Here is a 19608-nt window from a genome sequence, read left to right as displayed (position 1 = left end):
CCAAATGGCATTTTGATTTAAAAACTTATATTATATGGAGTTCACAGTGCACACATTAAATGTATTAAAAACTTGCTCTACTGACAGATCTCAAAATGTAGTTGTTAATGGGGAGATATCAATGAGTAGGACTGTTTCTAACAGAGTCCCCAAGGGATCAGTTCTTGATCCAACACTATTTAATATTTTCATCGGCACTCTAGACAATGATGTAAAATCTTTGCTGGTGAAGTTTGCAGAAGATAAAAAATGGTGGGATAATAAATAGCGAGGACAGGCTACTGTTACACAGTGAACTGAATCACCTAGTTAAATTATCACAATCCAGCAAAATGCATTTTAATACAGCCAGAGGCAAAAGATAATACATTCAGAAACTAAGAGCACAGATTATGTGAGGTTTAATGAGCTCAATTTATTCAGTTTATCAAAGAAGAGGTTGAGAGGTGACTTAGATGGGAGTTGTGGGTCAGGGAGCCCATGTAAACTCTCTCTCTTCACCACCTCAAGCATTACCATTAGCCTGTCCTCCACCTCTTGCTTCCAATGCTTAACCCTCCTACTGCTTGGGCTGGGCAGGCCTTAGAAGTTACATATATCCTTGGAGACTGGGGGGAAGCGGGCCAGGATCAGGTTTCACTGGCAGGTTTTGAATGTGAAAATGCCCTAGGCATCCAAAACCCTATGTCTGCAGATAGGGAGTGGTAAGGGGGTGTGATAGGGTGACCAGATAGCAAGTGTGAAAAAAATCGGGATGGGGGTGGGGGGATAATAGGTGCCTATATAAGAAAAAAAACCCAAAAATGGGACTGTCCATATAAAATCAGGACATCTGGTCACCCTGGGGTGTGGTGCGTCTCATCAGTAGAGTGGGAGTGTAAATGTGCTGAAAAGGAAAATCAGGCCATTTGAGCAAAAGGCAGCAGCCCTTTTACATGTGATGGGAAATGACTGTAGAAACAGGAACAGGCATCTCCAACAGTTGGTTCTCAGCAATTTGGTTAAGACCAAGTGACACTCCCTGGATGACAAGCCCAACACAAATGATGTACATTATAGCATATTTGGACTAAGAAGCAGCAGAAACAAGGAGCAAGCAGCTTGTCTCGTTGGCAGAAGGAGAAACAATTTTGATTTTGGAACTAAAAACCTCTTAAGTGCTTATTTGGAGTTCTGCATGTGGAAGCATCAGTGCGTAGTCAGGACACAAGACTTTTAACTTGCAAAGGACATCAAACAGTTTTTTTAATCCCTTCCTCTTTTCTAAGCCAGCATGATTAAGCCAGGCTCCTGTTACATATGCTGGATGAAAACATAACTCCTGAAGCAGGTGCAGGACACTTTGGAGCCTTTCCCAATTGCAGGTCATACTATACCATAGCTCTATAGCACACTCGGCCGCCTTCCTGGTAGTTCTAGCATAACTGGCTCTCTTCTCTTAGTTTACATAAAGAAAGTATCACCAGTGCTTGGACAGAAGTTACTATTTACTTGTTCATTCATAGACATTTGCACATTCTTGGCAATTTCAAACATTCTTTGCCACATACTGAAATACACTTTCAGACCCAGTCACAAAGGAGCTACAATTTACATTTGAGGTTTCATTAAATTTACTTAAAATAAAAATGCAGAATTTAGGAAATTTTAATACTTAGCCTTGGTGTAAAATTAACTAAAAAAACATTTACCTTTTAATCAAATGTAAAACTCTTGTTATGGACATCCAAAACCAGCAGGTCTGCTCCAGCTAGGGAAAGGTATGTCAATATGGAAAATGTGAACTTGGAAAATGTTTGATGAGACTAATGTAAAAATTTCTCCTAGTAGTCTGACTTACCAGCTCAGGCTTGCAGTATTTCGCCTGACAGGTTTCCATGTACTACTGAAATTATGAAATATATAATAAGTGACATGATAAAATGGACTGTGTTAATAATTGCATTTTGAGGCTTCACACACCCTCGTGTTTTACAGTTTATTTTTTTATTTTAAAAAACTGGGCAAAGGCTTACCTACAGTATTTTATTATAACCTGGCAGGGAATGACACCTAGTTTCTAGATCTGTTTTGATTCTAGATTCACTATGCGCTGAGAAATAAGAAGTCAGTCTTTTATAGGACCTGGAATTAGCAATACTTAATACAATAACATTTATATAAATTATGTACCTAGTGCTATGATTATTAATTATACTGTATCATTATTACAGTATATCAGGCAGCAGTGTGATCCTTCCTCCAACTAAGTGAGATAGAGTGCAGTCTGGGTTATTTTCCTCTTAAAACTTTCACTCCAGTGTTGAATAGGAAATAAAACAACTTCAGCATTTACTCAGATTGTAAACAAAACCTATCTTGTTTTATTTATGTGTATATGAGCTACAATATTTAGGTTTTTTAGCTATTCAGTACTGGAAAGATGATAAAACCTGAAAATATATTTAGCTGGAACCAAAGTCGAAGTGCACCTCCACAGGCAATGTTATGCTTTTGACGTGAATTATAAGATACTGTTATCTTTAATAGGGGAGATATCGTGTTATCTTGCAGATATGATAGGCCAGATTACCCAAATACATTTTGTACAGATTGAATGACTGGACGACAGCTGTAAGCAAGAATACTTTAGGTCTATACTGTTTCTATACAATTCCAGTAAGATCTCCAAATCCAGCATTGGATATCCAGAAACAGATTTTTATCATGGCTATCTCTATCTCACAGTTGTGGCACCCCTAGTTTTTATCTAGTTTTCATGATCTAATAAAATAAATCCCTCCTTATTCAGCCCTTGATAGATAACAATTCCTTCAACAAAAGCCTCCTTCCTCACATACAGCAAATTACTTTTAAACCTCAATATCTGTAAAATTAGAGCAGTGCATCATACTATGTCAATAGGAAGAGCTAGAAATTGCAGTGGCAAGATCAGATGATATATAAAATGAAAACCTGTCAGCAAGCGGAGCTTTAGGCACAAGGAGAAAAGAACTTATACACATTTGTCAGCTGCTTATTGCAAGGGGAAAAGACACTAGACGACAGCTGAGACTTTGATACATAGGATTTGTCCAGATCCAATATTCAAAATCCTTCTAAAGGCAAATGTGCATGTCCCTCAATGGGTTCTTGAAAACACACAGAATAGTCCCCGCTACAAGCCCTATGAGGCATGAGGAGGTATTTCAAATGGGGGAGAACTCTACATTTTTATTATAGACACCCCAAATCTAGCTCTGAACACTGTGAATCCTCCTGCTCAATTCCTGGCAGGAATTCTGAGAGGTGGTCATGTTGAGACTGTGGGACAGCACTGCTGGCTAGAACATGGGTGCAAATAACTGTGGAAAACAGAATCAATGTTTCCTTTTTGGGCAAACATCTGAAGAGAGCCAGTTTGGCCCCATTGGTCGTAAGATGACTTCTAACTTGTGGCTTTTGTTTGCACAGTGTTGATTTTTTCCTATCTCTGCTGAATAGCTAGTACAGTAAATGATTGTAATGTTAGTTTCTGAAGATTTATCATTTCCACACAGGGCAAACCTAGAATAAATCATATCTGTACTAGAGAGTATCCACATCAAGCCCTGGCTATTTATATGGGGGAGCCAATGCTGTCTGGCATTCAGCAATAGCTGAAATGTAAAGACGCTCCTACCACTTCTCTCCCCTGACCACACTTCTAAAGGGCTGTTAGAAGAGTTGATATAGCAGCTCTATACCTACACAGGGGGAATTCCCAGCTGGCCAAATCGGCCGGCTTTTGAGCCACTTTCTGCTGGGAGATCAATGAAAAGGAGTCAGAGTGCATCTCAGAACTGGGTTCTATGTTTTCTACTAAAAAAAAATTTAAAAAAAAATGCAGAAAAGGTATCCCAGCATTGTGTTTTAAGTCAAAAAAATAGATGAATGAAAACGAATGCAAAATAAAGGCTCTCTTTTACTCTCCAAAGTCTCTCTGCAGATCAGTTTTCAATGTTATGTGTGCTAATTCCACTTGGTGCTAGGGAGATCAATCTATATTTAGATTCATGATGCCTCTCAACAGTTAAGTTCTACAGTCAAGTTGTTTCCGGATAAATGTATCAGTCTCGATTGGCACTACACATAAGAGTGTCTATCCTCATCCCAATGTGGGAGAGTCAGCTGCAGATAAACTATACATTTCTATAAATTTTCATTTTTTTCCTTAAATCGGCCAAACCTTCAAATCAAACATTGATATTGTATGCAACTCACTTAAAAGGACACTGATTAAGCTATAATAAATTATTTTTGCAAAAATAGAATTTTTACCTATGTTACTGCTAACACCTTAGATCACTAAAATAAAATAAGAATTCTGAACCTTTAATTTACTTTCCACTATTTATGCACTTCACTTATTTGCATTTCTCTCAGTTTGACCAATGAAAACTGACTGGTAGTTTTATATCTTTCATTTATAGTTAACAGATTATTAGGCCAAAAGAGACCACTGTGATCATTTAGTCTGGCCTCCTGTATAACACAGGCTTTAGAACTTTCCTGCATTAATTCCTGTTTGAACAAGAGCATATTTTTCAGAAAAGCATAGTTAATTTCACTTTCAGATCCTCATGCACTAATATAACTCTGCAGTGTCTGAGTTGTGAACAGGGTAGTGTTTACTTGATAAAAAATATTTCTGTAATAATTTTATAAATAAGTTTGAGGAAAACATTATTGGCATCAAGTTTGGTAAAAGCTATATTTTATAAAATCCATATTTTGGGTCAATTTGACCGCACAGTGTCCCTTAAATTTCTGTACAAATAAGAAAGGTCTATTACCAGTGGACAATATTATAATTATATAAATCCTTTCCATCTATACAATGACACTCGCCCAAATATTTCTCTGACATTGCACCCCATATTCTTCATAGTGATACTATTATGATAGGATTATGGCATCATGATGATACATTTTGTACAAGATAAGTCATGTGAGGTGTCATTGGAAAAGTTATGATTTGCTGAATATGATTATCCTATTTGTATGCAGGGATCATTTTTGTACCTGAACTAATGAATATTGACTATGTATCTGTATTTCAAATGTAGTTACACCTGGGTAATGCCCACTAGACAAGATGCTTTCAGTCTAGATAGCTAGCTGGAAAGGGCCTATTCAGGGCAATGAGCCATTAAGGGAAAACAATAGGCCTTAGGAGCGAAGCTTATCTCCCACTTGCTGAGCTTTCCTGAGAATGCTACAGCCAGCCTGTGAGTGATGGCTGCTATGACTCTACAAGGACATGTGACCAGGCCACATAATGCTGGACTCCATCTTGAGATGTCAGTATTTTTCCACAGACTGGTCTGGGAATCAAGCTTTGGAACAAAGGGTTCCCACCATATGCAAAAGCTATATAAGGCAGGCAGTGACATCATCTGGGACTCTTAACTTCCCACACAAGAAGATTCCTCAAAACACCTGAGGAACAAAGACTGAACTGGGGGAAGTGCTGGACACAGGCTAAAGGGATTTCTAACCTGTGTATGAAATGCCTGGGAATTGGAAGCTGTAAAGCAAGTGCAGATTGCCCCTTAAGAATCTGCAGCCTGTTTGTATCATCTCAGAGTGAGAATCTGCTAATTCATATCCAATCTATCTAGTGTATTAAGCTTAGTTTGCATTTTTTATTTATTTACTAGGTAATCTGCTTTGATCTGTTTGCTATCCCTTATAATCGCTTAAAATTTATCTTTTGTAGTTAATAAAGTTGTTTTTGTTTTAATCTAAACCAGTGAGCTTTGACTGGAGTACTGGGGAAAATCTCTGCTTAGTTACCACAAGTGTGCCTTGTTCTCTTCACATTGAGGGAGAGGCAGACCAGGTATTAAACCCATATACTGGCCAGATTTGACCAGGGCAGGACCGTACTGCTCTGGGGTCCCAGGCTGGGAAGAGAGCCTGCATGTAACTGCAGCTGGGTGTGTCCCTACCTGTATGAATGCTGGTGAAAGTGCAGGCTGGAGGGCTTTGCAGCTTGTCACAGCAGTACAGTGAGAGAGGGAGCCCAGGCTGGTGGTACCCCAGTTCCAGGTGGCAACCCAGGGGGCTCAGTGGTACCCCAGTTCCAGGTGGCAACCCAGGGGGAACCCATCACAATCTCCAGTTGCTTTGCAAAGCAGTAATATCCCCATGTTATGGGATGAGAATTCTGAAAAGTCCATCTCAGTCGCATTTAGAGAAGTGGGGAGCAGAGGGATTTGGCACCAAATCCCCCAATTAAGCAAAGTATTTAAGCACATGCACATTTAAAATTTTGAAGTCAATGGGTCAAACACATTTGTAAACTTAAGCTTGTTTTTTATTCTTTTGCTGAACTGGGGCTTAGTAGTTTGATCCAAAACCCAACTAAGTCAATGGAAAGACTCCCTTTGACTTTAATAGGCATGAATGGGCCCTCATTAAAGAGCTCTTATTGGTTGATAAGTACTAGCTAAGAATTTATGGGCAGGCTGTTCTATTTAATCTGTTGAATGGGATGTTTTTAATTAGTGTGGAAGCACCCAGAGTAATAAATAGGCACTTGTTAAAATCAAGAGAGATGAAATAAAATAATTTTAAAAATATGTATAGTATTTCAGATTTTTCTACTCTTTTTTCCTTACCATCTGGCAAATAGATTTATCAAGTTTGCCATAGTTGCATTTCTCAAAGTGAATATGGTCAGGAAAATATTTCCATGTTTTCAAGAGTCAGCAGCTTTCTAATGGCCAATGTACAATGCTCCATGGTGAAGTGGTTTAAACTAACTACAGACATTTTACAATCTATGAAACTAGATTGTCACTCATGTTAAAAATCATGTTAGAATTATTCTCAGGTGAAGTGGATCCAAACATTCTTAGGGGAGAAATGATCTTTGCAGAGCCTAACACACAAAAAAGCATTAGCAGTGCAGAATGTCATTTGGAGTTAGCAAAATGAAATGGTAACTAAATATGTATCATTTAGCTGACCAAGTCAAGCACAGTCAGTAGTTAATTTTTAATGTTGAAATTACTATCCGCTGTGTGATACGTCATTTGGTCCTTGCACTACTGAAATATTTAGCAATAACTGTGGTACTGTATCCAAAGTCATTTTACAGCCAGTTGCCCATAATAATCTTAGCTTTCATTTTGCATTGTGTCAGATACAAATACAAAGCATTTCTAAATGACAGACCTGTTCACCCACAGGCACAGAATCTCAATACAGTTCTTACTGTATTGAGTAAGTAAGTAATTACAGCTGTTCAATTAATACAGCTTTATTCCATCTTAACCTTATCAAAACAATAGTCCTGTTCTAAGTTAAAGAGAATGTTAAGCCCTACTTAATGAGCTGCCTACATCTAATACACCCAATAAATTTCCTGTGAAACTCAGTTCTGACTTACCCTCATGTCAGAGAAGGGTAGATTTGTCCCGCAGTATTTGGAATCAGAGTCCTAGCAGGTCTAGAATTTGAAGTCTAGTAAAAAAAGCGAGGCAGAAATACCTACACTCCTCTTCCTCTCTGTTTGAAAACTGTACTGACACAGCTTTTGAGGCTGTTACTTCAAGAACTTTTTGTGCACCTGGGTTCTCAGTAGCATTTCTGTCTGTTTTGCATTCAGCTAGTTCATACTAAGGAACCACAACTAGTGACACCACATCCACTTATGTCAGACCCTTTGGGATACGTTTTAAAGTTACAGAAACAACAGCAGCTTCAGAAGCATCACTCCACACAGTCCTCCTTTAGTCTCAGGAACCTTGGGGTTCCCTGATCACAGGTTGAGAGAGAACAGAAACCTCACGGTATGAGCTTGTGGCCTCACTACCTTTACTACTGCGAATGGTCTGTTTTTAGAGCCTTTCCATTCACTCTGATGGGTTCTGGGTCAGGCCCTTATTTTCATAAGTACAAAATTCATCTTAAAGGAACCATGGAGTCACAACCAATCCTTTCCATAGTAAAGGATTAAAATAGACACTTACAAAAATGCAGGTGAGCAATGATGGGCATAAAACTTTCTGGTTATGTTATTATTTTGGCTTTACACTCTATGAACATAACTAAATTCCATGGCACCATATATACTTACATCTATAGCAGATATAGCTGTAGCCTTTTCGGGGGTAATTGGTTTAGATTTAAAAGTAAATGAGTGGATTTAGTGCTTTGTGACAGGTAGTCTCTATTTACTGATAGAACAGATATAGCATGGGCAATAGTCATAAAGCTACCCCCTCATCACCCTGCCAATGAGCTTCAATCCTGGCCTGGAGGGACCAAATTGCATAGCCTTGACTACTTTAGCAAACTATGTAGCAGTAATTCACCACTGGGAGTATCAATGACAGAAGGGGTGTTGCTCCAGAAGTTGTAAGCTCTTCAAGGCAGGGATTTTTTGTTTTGTTTTGTTACATGTTTGAACAACAATGCTGTAGAGAGGACTTTTTTGGTCACTTTCCATTGTCTATCCCCACTCTACATTACTCCGGAAGATCTGAAACAGTTGCAGTAGGGTTAGGCGACACAGAAGTGAAAACACACAGTGTCCAGGGGGAATTCTGGTTATGAATTTCACCAATGAGAAAACAGTTCAGTCTCTGTTCTTATTCAGCAACAAAGAGTCCTGTGGCACCTTATAGACTAACAGATGTATTGGAGCATAAGCTTTCGTTGCTTTTTACAGATCCAGACTAACACGGCTACCCCTCTGTTCCTACCTATTCAGTTACTGACCTTTGCTGAACAAAAATGCCAATGGTGAGGTTTTGGTGCTTTAGTTTTAAATGATGATACACTCGTGGGCTCTCCCATCGGCTTCACTATTCCAGCCCTTGCGAGCGACAGTAGCTGTGTCAGTGGGAGATGCTCTCCCACTGACATAGCGCTGTCCACGCCAGCGCTACTGGCAGTGTAAGTTGTGATTTATTCACTCCTCTGAGTAACATAATTTATACCCACATAAGCTGTAGTGCAGACATAGCCTTAGTGCAGAATGGCAGACAGACACTCTCTTGGGTAGGGTTTGCTACATGAAGCATACTGTACCTGTGCTTCATAGACAGTACTGGCTATTGCTTTGCTTTGGTATTCAAATCCAGCCCTTAATGGTTTGGTTTCTGGCTATCTTGGGAGACCTTCCTCACATACCATGGAAGATGGAAAAAACACCTGGGTCCTTTTTACTACCAATCTTTTGATTTCAGTGCTCAGGGCTGAAAGTGAAGTGTTCTCAGAGTATGACTTTTAACTCTGGAATTCATGTCCAAGTTCACTGAGCAGACCAGGAGTTTGACAACTTCCAATGGACGATGTACACATTTACTTGATCAGGCTTTTTCCTGATGCCTCACCAGAGCTGCCACCACTGAGCAAGAGAATGTTTTTGAAATTACTTTTGCAATCTGTCATTTTGAATAGGCTGCCGTGAGTTATGTATATGCCCCTAGACACAGGGTTAGGTATATTCTTAGAAGTAAAAACAAAACATAATATAATAAAGTGAAAAACATTAAAAAAGCAGAAATATTGTTTCACAAGAGACCCAAATATAGATAGTACAAGTTACCACTAATTTGTTGTTTTTGAGCATATACAGCCCAGGTACTTCACCCAAATCAACACAGTTCATTACGTACTAGACAGGGCTGCAAGATTTGCAACTACAAATAAGGATGTTTTGAGAAGGGAACTGTGGTTTCTGTTTTGGATAATTTCCCATATGGAGGAAAGTACTATATGAGAAAACGTGCATTTGTTACAAGATTAGTAGAAAACAGAGGAGTCTAAATTCAAAGAGGATAACACTCTCAGTATTACCTGCCTCACAGAGATGTGACGCTTACTTCATATTTGTACAAGAGAGGAGCCCAAAGCAAAATCCCAGATCCAAACTCCCCTGAGCTCTGTGGTTCAAGGCCAATGCATTTAGATGGTGTTATGAAAATGTAAAACCAGTATATAAAGTACTAAATATTTATATTTTAATAAGTACTTTCCTTTAGTTACCATTGGACCAAGACCTGAAAGCCTGCCTGAGTTCTTACCCAGGAAACTCAGCGGGAGTATGCCTGAGGGAGGACTGAATAAGAACTGACCTCAGGATTTGGCCAACAGATTCCAATACTGAGAAAATTAAATTTAACGTTTTTAAAAACCATTAAAACTGCACCAACTTCCCATTCCTTCCTTTCATAAGGTCCCAGATAAAGACTTTCCAACCACAATACTGCACCTCTAGAGTATGCAGTTCAAAGACAGACCAGGCTAACAAAGGCAAACAAAAGGCAGAAAGTATTCCAGAAACCTTAGCACGTATTAACATCAGGACAGCTATGGTAGGTGATGCACATTGGATCAGAAGCTAGAGTCACAATTAGGAAAGAACAAAATTGTTTGTTGGAGCCAACCGAAACCGCCATCACCTACTCATGCAAACAAACCTTTCTGAAAACACTTGGTTAACTCTCATCCCCCTCACCTAATCACCACATATCTGCAGAATCATGTCTTCTTGGGGAGGTGCATTTTGGCAGTCTACACCCACTTCTCCTCCCCCACTTATACTGGGTCTCTTCTTCAAGAGGTTGCCTGATGGCCGGATCACCACTTCAGTAAGCCTCAGTCTCCTTAACTAGATGATCAAGTGGCTCATTTCCCAACCTGCCTCCTAACCCAGCCTTGCATGCTCTGGTGCAACAGGAGCAAACAGTGAATCTCTCTGCTATGCTCACTGCTCTCCTCTCTTAATAAACCCAAGGGGTACTTTGGAGAGTGAGGATACCCCTGAGTGGGGACACCACAATGTAGAAGGCTAGGAGCATATGAGATCCCTTTAATCCTTTCCATATTAGCTGCCTCAGAAGCACATGCCACTGCATACAGTCACATTCTGAACCAGGGACTAGAGGTGAAAGGTTCTGTATCCGGTTACAAATCCCCTGATTCAATTGCTTTTCTCCAGATGAGGGGAACAGAAAGGGCATGGAAGGAGGGGCAGCACTTTTAAACTTTCCTTTCCACCTCCTTCTCTCCATCCTCCTCCTCCTTCCACCCATAGGTGGCAGGTTTGTATAATTTTTGGTGGGGCCCAAAATGGTGGTGCCCCCCCGCTCCCGCCCTGTAAGCCGATATAAAATGAAGCTACAACGCGTCAGTGCCACAAGATTACAAGGGTCAATTAAAAGTGGAAAGTCAGAAGCAGCACTTGCCTACTTCAATATACAGTATTATATTTTGTTGCATCTGTTGTGATGAAGTGGGAATGTTCTTAATATTTTCTCTGAATACTGTGTGGGTGCCTCAGTTTCCCCTGCAAGATGCCAACTGAAGGTGTTGGGGACAAAGAGATCAGGTGGCCTCCTTGTCCAGAAGAGACACAGAGGCCAGAGGAGGGAGTGTCAGTTTGGAGCTGGCTGGGGAAATTGGGAGAGACCCAGAACTTGGTTCTGGGCTCCCCACCCCCCAAGATGGACCTGACAGAGGGGTTCTGTTTTCTGTACCAACAAGCTCTGTTTAAACTGTGTTCCCGTCATCTAATAAACCTTCTGTTTTACTGTCTGGCTGAGAGTCACATCTGACTGTGGAGTTGGGGTGCAGCGACCTCTGGTTGCCCCAGGACCAGCCTGGGCAGACTCACTTTGGAAAGTGCATGACGTGGAAGGGCATGCTGAATGCTCCGAGGTCAGACCCAGGAAGGTGTAAGCTTCTTGCCCTGGAGACAGTATGCTCCGAGAGAGGAGGCTCCCCCAGAGTCCTGACTGGCTTTGTATGGAGATGTTCCAAAGCATCACAGCATCCCCTTTCACACCGTGCACTTCCCAGAAGTCCGCACAGGCACTGACACTCCCTCCTCCGGCCTTTGTCTCTTTTCCAGGCATTAGGAGGCCACCTGATCTCTCTGTTCTCCAACACCTTCAGTTGGCACCTTGCAGGGGAAACTGATTTGGGAGAAATGAAGTAAAAGCTGCCCAAACCGAGCTTGAGCACTCCTGAATTTTGAGGTGTTCAAATCTGGAAGGCAGGTGCTGGGGGTGGGAGAGGGCTGTGGGCTCCATGGGGGAGCATGGCAGCAACTGTCTGGAGCTGCATGGAGCCAGATACGCTGGTCTGAGTGGCACAGTAAGCAGTTGGGGGGTTGGAGAAGAGGTCGGGAGGTCCGGGGGGCAGTCAAGGGACCAGGAGCAGGGGGAGTTGGATGGGGCAGAGGTTCGAAGGGGCAGTCAGGGGACAGGCAGCAATTGGATAGGCATGGGAGTCTAAGAGGTTTATCAGGGGACAGGTAGGGGGTGCGGTCCTGGGGGGGGGGAAGTTGGGTGGGGTCTAAGGAGGGGGCAGTTGGGGAAAAGGAGAAGGGAGGCTTAGATAGGGGCTGAGGTCCCAAGGGGCAGTTAGGGGCAGGGGTCACGGGAGGGGGTCCGTGGGGAACAAGGACCAGTGGGGCTTAGATAGGGGGTGGTGGTTCTGGGGGGCAGGTGGGGCAGGGGTCGGGGGAGGGGGAACTCAGCGGACAGAGGCTGGGATTCAAAGGGCTCTGGGCTGCTGGCAGCCTTGAGGATCCCAGAGCCTTTAAATCCCAGCCCGGCTGGGAGTCAGAGGACTCTGGGCTGCCTGCAACCGCAGGGAGCCCAGAGCCTTTAAATCCCAGCCGGGGCCGGGAATCAGAGGGCTCTGGGCTGCCCGCTGTGGCGGGGAGCCCAGAACCCTTTAAATCTCAGCCGCTGCTGGGATTTAAAGGGCTCTGGGCTGCCTGCAACCGCGGGGAGCCCGCAGCCCTTAAAATCTCAGCCGCGGCAGGGATTTAAAGGGCTCTGGGCTGCCTGCAACCGGGGGGAGCTGAGACCCTTTTAAATCCCAGCCGCGGCGGGGAATCAGAGGGCTCTGCGCTGCCCGCTGCGGCGGGGAGCACAGAGCTTTTAAAATCTCAGCCGCGGCCGGGAATCAGAGGGCTCTGGGCTCCCCGCCGCAGCAGGCAGCCCAGAGCCCTCTGATTCCCGGCGGCTGGGATTTAAGGGCTCTGGGCTGCCTGCAACCGCGGGAGCCCAGAGCCTTTAAATCCGAGCCGGCCGGGAATCAGAGGGCTCTGGGCTCCCGCGCGGCAGCCCAGAGCCTTTTAAATCCCAGCCGCGGCCGGGAATCAGAGGGCTCTGGGCTTCCCTGCAGCAGGCAGCCCAGAGCCCTCTGATTCCCGGCCGTGGCTGGGATTTAAAGGGCTCTGGGCTGCCTGCAACCGCGGGAGCGCAGAGCCTTTTAATCCCAGCCGCGGCTGGGATTTAAAGGGCTCTGGGCTGCCTGCAAACGCGGGAGCCCAGAGCCTTTAAATCCCAGCCGCAGCCGGGAATCAGAGGGCTCTGGGCTGCCTGCTGCGCGGCAGCCCAGAGCCTTTAAATCCCAGCCGCCGCCGGGAATCAGAGGGCTCTGGGCTGCCTGCTGCGGCGGGCAGCCCAGAGCCTTTAAATCCCAGCCGCCGGGAATCAGAGGGCTCTGGGCTGCCTGCTGCGCGGGCAGCCCAGAGCCTTTTAAATCCCAGCCGCCGGGAATCAGAGGGCTCTGGGCTCCCACACGCGCGGGCAGCCCAGAGCCTTTAAATCCCAGCCGGCCGGGAATCAGAGGGCTCTGGGCTGCCTGCTGCAGCGGGAAGCCCAGAGCCCTCTGATTCCCGGCCGCGGCTGGGATTTAAAGGGCTCTGGGCTGCCTGCAACCGCGGGGAGCCCAGAGCCTTTTAAATCTCAGCCGCTGCTGGGATTTAAAGGGCTCTGGGCTGCCTGCAACCGCGGGGAGCCCAGAGCCTTTTAAATCCCAGCCGCAGCCGGGAATCAGAGGGCTCTGGGCTTCCCGCTGCAGCAGGCAGCCCAGAGCCCTCTGATTCCCGGCCGCGGCTGGGATTTAAAGGGCTCTGGGCAGCCCTGGCGGCGGCGGCGGCAGCGGCAGGGGGGCGCTCCAAGCAGGGGAGAAAAAACATTGGTGGGGCAGAGCCCCTGCTTGGGATTTATTCATGGGGCTAAAGCCCCAGAGCCCCATATAAGTCGGCGCCTATGCTTCCACCATAAAATGAGACCTTTGACCCCCAGCTACGCTAGTCCAGTACAGACAGCTGAAGTCCACTAAGTGTTCTAAGGGCTAAAACTTGAGTAGATTGCTGCAGCTTGATTTCATTACTGAAAGAATTGAACCATGAGATACGGCAGTCAATGTTATTCCCCAATCAGATAGAAAAGTTGTCCATGACGACTCACCAGGTTTTCCTCCAGCCACTCCCGTATACATCTTGCTGTATCCCCCGGTATCTGATTCCGTAATGCTTCTCTCTCTTGAGGATCCTCTAGCATTTCTAGTGCCATCTTCAGGTCTTCTAGCAGATGCAAAATTTGGAATGTGCCCAAATATACTGATGGAGCAGGTGACACAATGTCATAGATGCCATTTGCATATTCTGTGGCTGCCTTAGTACCTAATACAAGTAGTAAAGAGAAGGAGAAAAGAGATTTTTATAAAAATGTTAAAGGTCTCCAATAAATCTATGGATATAATTCGATGATACAACAATAGCTACATTCCAGATGCTACTCTGTGGGCATTATTAACAATTAATGAAAAGGTAAATATGACATCTTTCTGATAGCACTTACACATTTTTAAGTTAGTTGTTATTTAAACAGACAAATAAATGTCCCTTTTCAGAATGAGGCAGAGGTGTAACATTCAGATCACTACATTTTAAAAAGGGATAGTGGGTCCAGGATAGATTTGCTATAGCCCCATAAACACAAACCAAACAACCCCCAAACCACCTGCAATTATCCTTACCAACCATTAGATGTCACAATGTAGTTGAAAGACCCCACACTAGCCTCATTTCTACTGTATTACAAAAAGGACTTTTGTTGTATTTTAGGGCTGGTCTACACTCGGGGCGGTAGGGATCGATCTAAGATACGCAACTTCAGCTACGTGAATAGCGTAGCTGAAGTCGAAGTATCTCAGATCGATTGACCTTGGGTCCTCACGGTGCGGGATCGACGTCCGCGGCTCCCCCGTCGACTCCGCTACCGCCGTTCGCGCTGGTGGAGTTCTGGAGTCGACGGGGTGGGCGCGTTCGGGGATCGATATATCGCGTCTAGATGAGACGCGATATATCAATCCCCGAGAAATCGATCGCTACCCGCCGATAAGGCGGGTAGTCTGGACGTACCCTTAGTAAGAAATCCAGGTGAGAACAGGTTTCATTACAATCATGACAGAAAAAACTAAGCTTTGGCAGAAAAAAAGAATCATAGCTATATAGACTGCTAGCAAATCCTTTCTCACCCTCTTAAAACAGAATCCAGCAATACTGAGAGAGAGAGAAAATAAAAACTTTCCTCAAGGCACAATACAAATGCAACTCCACTAAAGTTTTAGCAGAGGTCAGAACTTAGCCCTTATAAAGTCTTAAGTTCCAAGTTCCAAAGTATCAGCTTGGTATTAATTAAAATTAATAAAAGATGGACAGGAAATTGGAACTGGAAAGAACCCATTGCTGATATAATGCTTTCCTATCACTTAAAAAACCCCCAACAAGGTGGGGGTAGGAGACATTTCCCCATGGCATAATGTAAATTTAGCTCCTTCAGCAAGGTCCCCTCCCTTCATATGGTAATCATGCACTGATTGGGTTGAAAGAGTGCCAACTAAATGCAAGCCTCAGAAATTTGGATTGTGGCTTAATTATGGAGGAGTTTGTTTTCCTTACACAGGAAAACTGGATAGCATCCTTGGCTTAGTAAAACACTTGATAGCACAGAAGATAGTCATCAGTAGTTTAAGCCCCCCCCAACAATGTGGGAAGGGAGTGTCAGAAACAAAAGGGGCAGCAAATAAGGGCCAACACAGGGCAGGGAAAAGCTTCTGTTTATAAGTGTTAAACTCCAATTAGAACATAGGAATTGCCATACTGGGTCTTGTTCCATCTAGTCCAGTATCCAGCATGCATACTATAGAAGAAACTGAAAGAAACTCGGTGGTGAGCCATATGTGAGATAATTTGTTCCTCCGTGAAACCTTCTCTTAACCCCTAACAGTTAAGAGACTGGCATAAACCCTCAGTCAAAGTTTTTTTCTTCTTTCAAAAACATTTTTATTAATATTTTGTTGTAATTCTGGATATTATCTATATAAATGTTCAAGCCCTAGCATCCTTGGCTTAGTAAAACACTTGATAGCACAGAAGATAGTCATCAGTAGTTTAAGCCCCCCCCAACAATGTGGGAAGGGAGTGTCAGAAACAAAAGGGGCAGCAAATAAGGGCCAACACAGGGCAGGGAAAAGCTTCTGTTTATAAGTGTTAAACTCCAATTAGAACATAGGAATTGCCATACTGGGTCTTGTTCCATCTAGTCCAGTATCCAGCATGCATACTATAGAAGAAACTGAAAGAAACTCGGTGGTGAGCCATATGTGAGATAATTTGTTCCTCCGTGAAACCTTCTCTTAACCCCTAACAGTTAAGAGACTGGCATAAACCCTCAGTCAAAGTTTTTTTCTTCTTTCAAAAACATTTTTATTAATATTTTGTTGTAATTCTGGATATTATCTATATAAATGTTCAAGCCCTTGCTGAATCTTGCTAAATTCTTGGCCGAAACAACTTCCTGCATCAATGAGTTCTACCTTTTAATTATGGCGTGTGTGACAAAGAGTAGACTCTCATGAGAAGGGTCCCTGAAGAGGGACAGGGAAGGGGGGTGGGGTAGAAATAAACTTTAGGGTATAACCCTTCCCCACAGTACCGAGGACCCAGTGGTCTGAAGTTATAGCAGTCCATGTGGGGAGAAAAAAGAAAAGCGGTTAGAGAACAGCAGGACAGACGAATACAGAATACTCCGTGCTCAGGTATGAGTAGTAAGAAGAATAAATCCAAGCCTTTTCTTTTGGTAAATAAAGTGTCTTCAATGCAATCAAATTTCTTCATCAATGACTCAGGGCCTATTCATCACTCACCACCAGGGGGCTGGATCTTGCAAGGTGCTGAGCATTCTAGCTTCGATGCAACAAAGGGCTTGGCTACACTTACACTACCCGCGTAGGGTCCCGGGCGGAATCCACATTGCTGTAAAAGAGCCTCCCGCTGTCCCCTAGTGACTCGCAGCAGGGAGATATCTTGCAGGATTAACTCCTGTGAAAAATGTTGGGAGACTCTTTAGTGAAGAGATAGGTAGATAGTGAAGATCACCCCTGCAGCTGCATCTTCACTCAACCCCTCTATCACTCCAGATTACCCGAAGCAACCAGCCCCCCTCTATCAATCAAGCCCCACTTCTCCTTCTATAAGCACCCCTCACTCACCATTTCGTGGCTTCTGTCGTGTTATGCGTGTGGGAAAAGAATGTTAAAGTGCAAACTCCCTCAGTGTAACAATTCATGTCTGGAGATAGTGGATACAATGCTGCCCCTGTTAAATGTTTCATTTCTAGTGACCTTGACTCCTGGAGTGGGCAGATGTTCCACAGCACAGAGGCTACAAAATTTGAGAAGAAATCCCCGAAAGAGCAAAGAGGAGATGCTGAAGACTGTTCTTCAGCACTCTGCTGCAGAGAGAAAGGAACTGAAGGAGTGGCGAGAGAAGGAAAGCATGATCCGCCAGAGACATTGGCATAGAAACGCTGTGGCAAAGAAGAAAAGCACAAACCAGCTGCTAGAGATCCTGTCGAGCCAAGCGGACTGTCTCAAGGCAATCTTAGCCATGCAGGCAGAGCAGTCCCGTGCTGCCCCACAGCCCCCCCCGTCCCAAAGCTTTTTTCCTTGTGCCCCAATGTCAGCTCAAACCGCCTTGCCCAGCATTCAGTTTCTTACCACCAGCTGCCTCCAACACCTGTTCTTTCACCAACCAGCCCTGATACCTACCACCCTTACCCTCTGCACTCAACCCCCACAACCATGCAGTATATGCACCCTGAAGTGCAGGAATCGTTAAACAGCACTCCAGACAGGACATATGCAAACTTGTGACTGTACAGTTCACCAACCCACACCCCTTCCCTCTTGTGTTCATGAAATGTTGTGTGTCTGTCTGTCTGTCAAGGAATTTTTTTTCTTTACAATAAAACAATTCTTGGCTTTGAAAACAGTCTTTATTATAGCAGATAGTGAAAGATACCTTAGCCCAGTAAAGAAAGAGGCACTGCAAATCCTTTTAGGGATAATAGAATAACAGTGTAAACAGTGCAATTCACTCCCATGCAAGTCAGCAAACATTACTGTTGGCTTTCAGCCTCAAATTCTTCCCTCAAGGCATCCCTAATCCTTGAAGCCCTGTGCTGGGCCTCTCTATTAGCCCTGCTCTCTGGCTGTGCATATTCAGCCTCCAGGACTTGAACCTCGGTGGTCCATGCCTCACTGAATGTTTCACCCTTCCCTTCACAAATATTATGGAGGGTACAGCAAGCGGATATACCCGCGGGGATGCTGCTTTCCCAAGTCTAGCTTCCCATACAAGCAACGCCAGCGTGCCTTTAAACGGCCAAAAGCACACTCCACAGTCATTCGGCACCGGCTCAGCCTGTAGTTGAACCGGTCCTTGCTCCTGTCAAGCTTCCCTGTATAGGGTTTCATGAGCCAAGGCAGTAACGGGTAAGCGGGGTCTCCAAGGATCACAATGGGCATTTTGACGCCCCTACTGTGATCTTCCTGTCTGGGAAAAAGTCCCTGCCTGCATCTTCCTGAACAGGCCACTGTTCCGAAGATGCGTGCATCATGCACCTTTCCAGGCCAGCCCGTGTAAATGTCAATGAAACGCCCGCGGTGATCCACAAGCGCCTGGAGAACCATAGAGAAATACCCTTTCGATTAACGTACTCTGATGCCAGGTAGGGGCAGAATAGGAATATGCGTCCCATCTATTGCCCTCCACAGTTAGGAAACCCATTTGTGCAAAGCCATCCACCATGTCCTGCACGCTCCCCAGAGTCACGGTCTTTCTTAGCAGGATGCGATTAATTGCCTTGCAAACTTGCATCAAAACAATTCCAACGGTCGACTTTCCCACTCCAAACTGGTTCCCGACCGACCGGTAGCTGTCTGGATTTGCCAGCTTCCAGATTGCAATAGCCACCCGCTTTTCCACCGTCAGGGCAGCTCTCAATCTTGTGTCCTTGCGCCGCAGAGTGGGAGCGAGCTCAGCACACAGTCCCATGAAAGTGGCTTTTCTCATACGAAAGTTCTGCAGCCACTGCTCGTCATCCCAGACTTCCATGACGATGTGATCCCACCACTCAGTGCTTGTTTCCGAGCCCAAAGCGGCGTTCAACGGTGCTGAGCATTTCTGTGAATGCCACAAGCACTTTGGTGTCACACGTGGCAGGAGAATCGATATCGATATCATCGTCAGACTCCTCGCTGTCACTTTGGAGCTGAAGGAATAGCTCGACTGCCAAACGTGTTGTGCTGGCGACACTCATCAGCACAGTCCTCAGCAGCTCGGGCTCCATTTCCCACAGAGTAAAACAGAAAGACACTCACAATGGCGCCAAACGTTGCCGGAAAGACAGAATGCTGGGATGTGAAGCGATGCACCACGGGGCGTTGGAACAGGAAGCGGAATGACCCACACACTTCCTT

The 19608-nt window shown here is 44.4% G+C and overlaps 1 protein-coding gene across 13 annotated transcripts in view; it reads right to left on the bottom strand.

The window, feature by feature from the left end:
• The window catches only part of PPFIBP2 (PPFIA binding protein 2), a 206031-nt gene that overhangs the window by 102772 nt on the left and 83651 nt on the right, over positions 1 to 19608 (bottom strand). For all 13 annotated transcript variants that reach the window (XM_039533448.1, XM_039533458.1, XM_039533442.1 and 10 more), the window contains one exon: positions 14250 to 14464. In XM_039533448.1, the coding sequence (XP_039389382.1) occupies positions 14250 to 14464 (215 nt within the window). The remainder of the gene's footprint in view (positions 1 to 14249; positions 14465 to 19608) is intronic.

The sequence above is a fragment of the Mauremys reevesii genome, linkage group 4 (assembly GCF_016161935.1).
Source record: "Mauremys reevesii isolate NIE-2019 linkage group 4, ASM1616193v1, whole genome shotgun sequence".
In the NCBI taxonomy this organism is placed as follows: Eukaryota; Metazoa; Chordata; order Testudines; family Geoemydidae; genus Mauremys; species Mauremys reevesii.
Note: the sequence above shows the minus strand (reverse complement) of the source record. Positions and strands in the feature narration are given on the sequence as shown.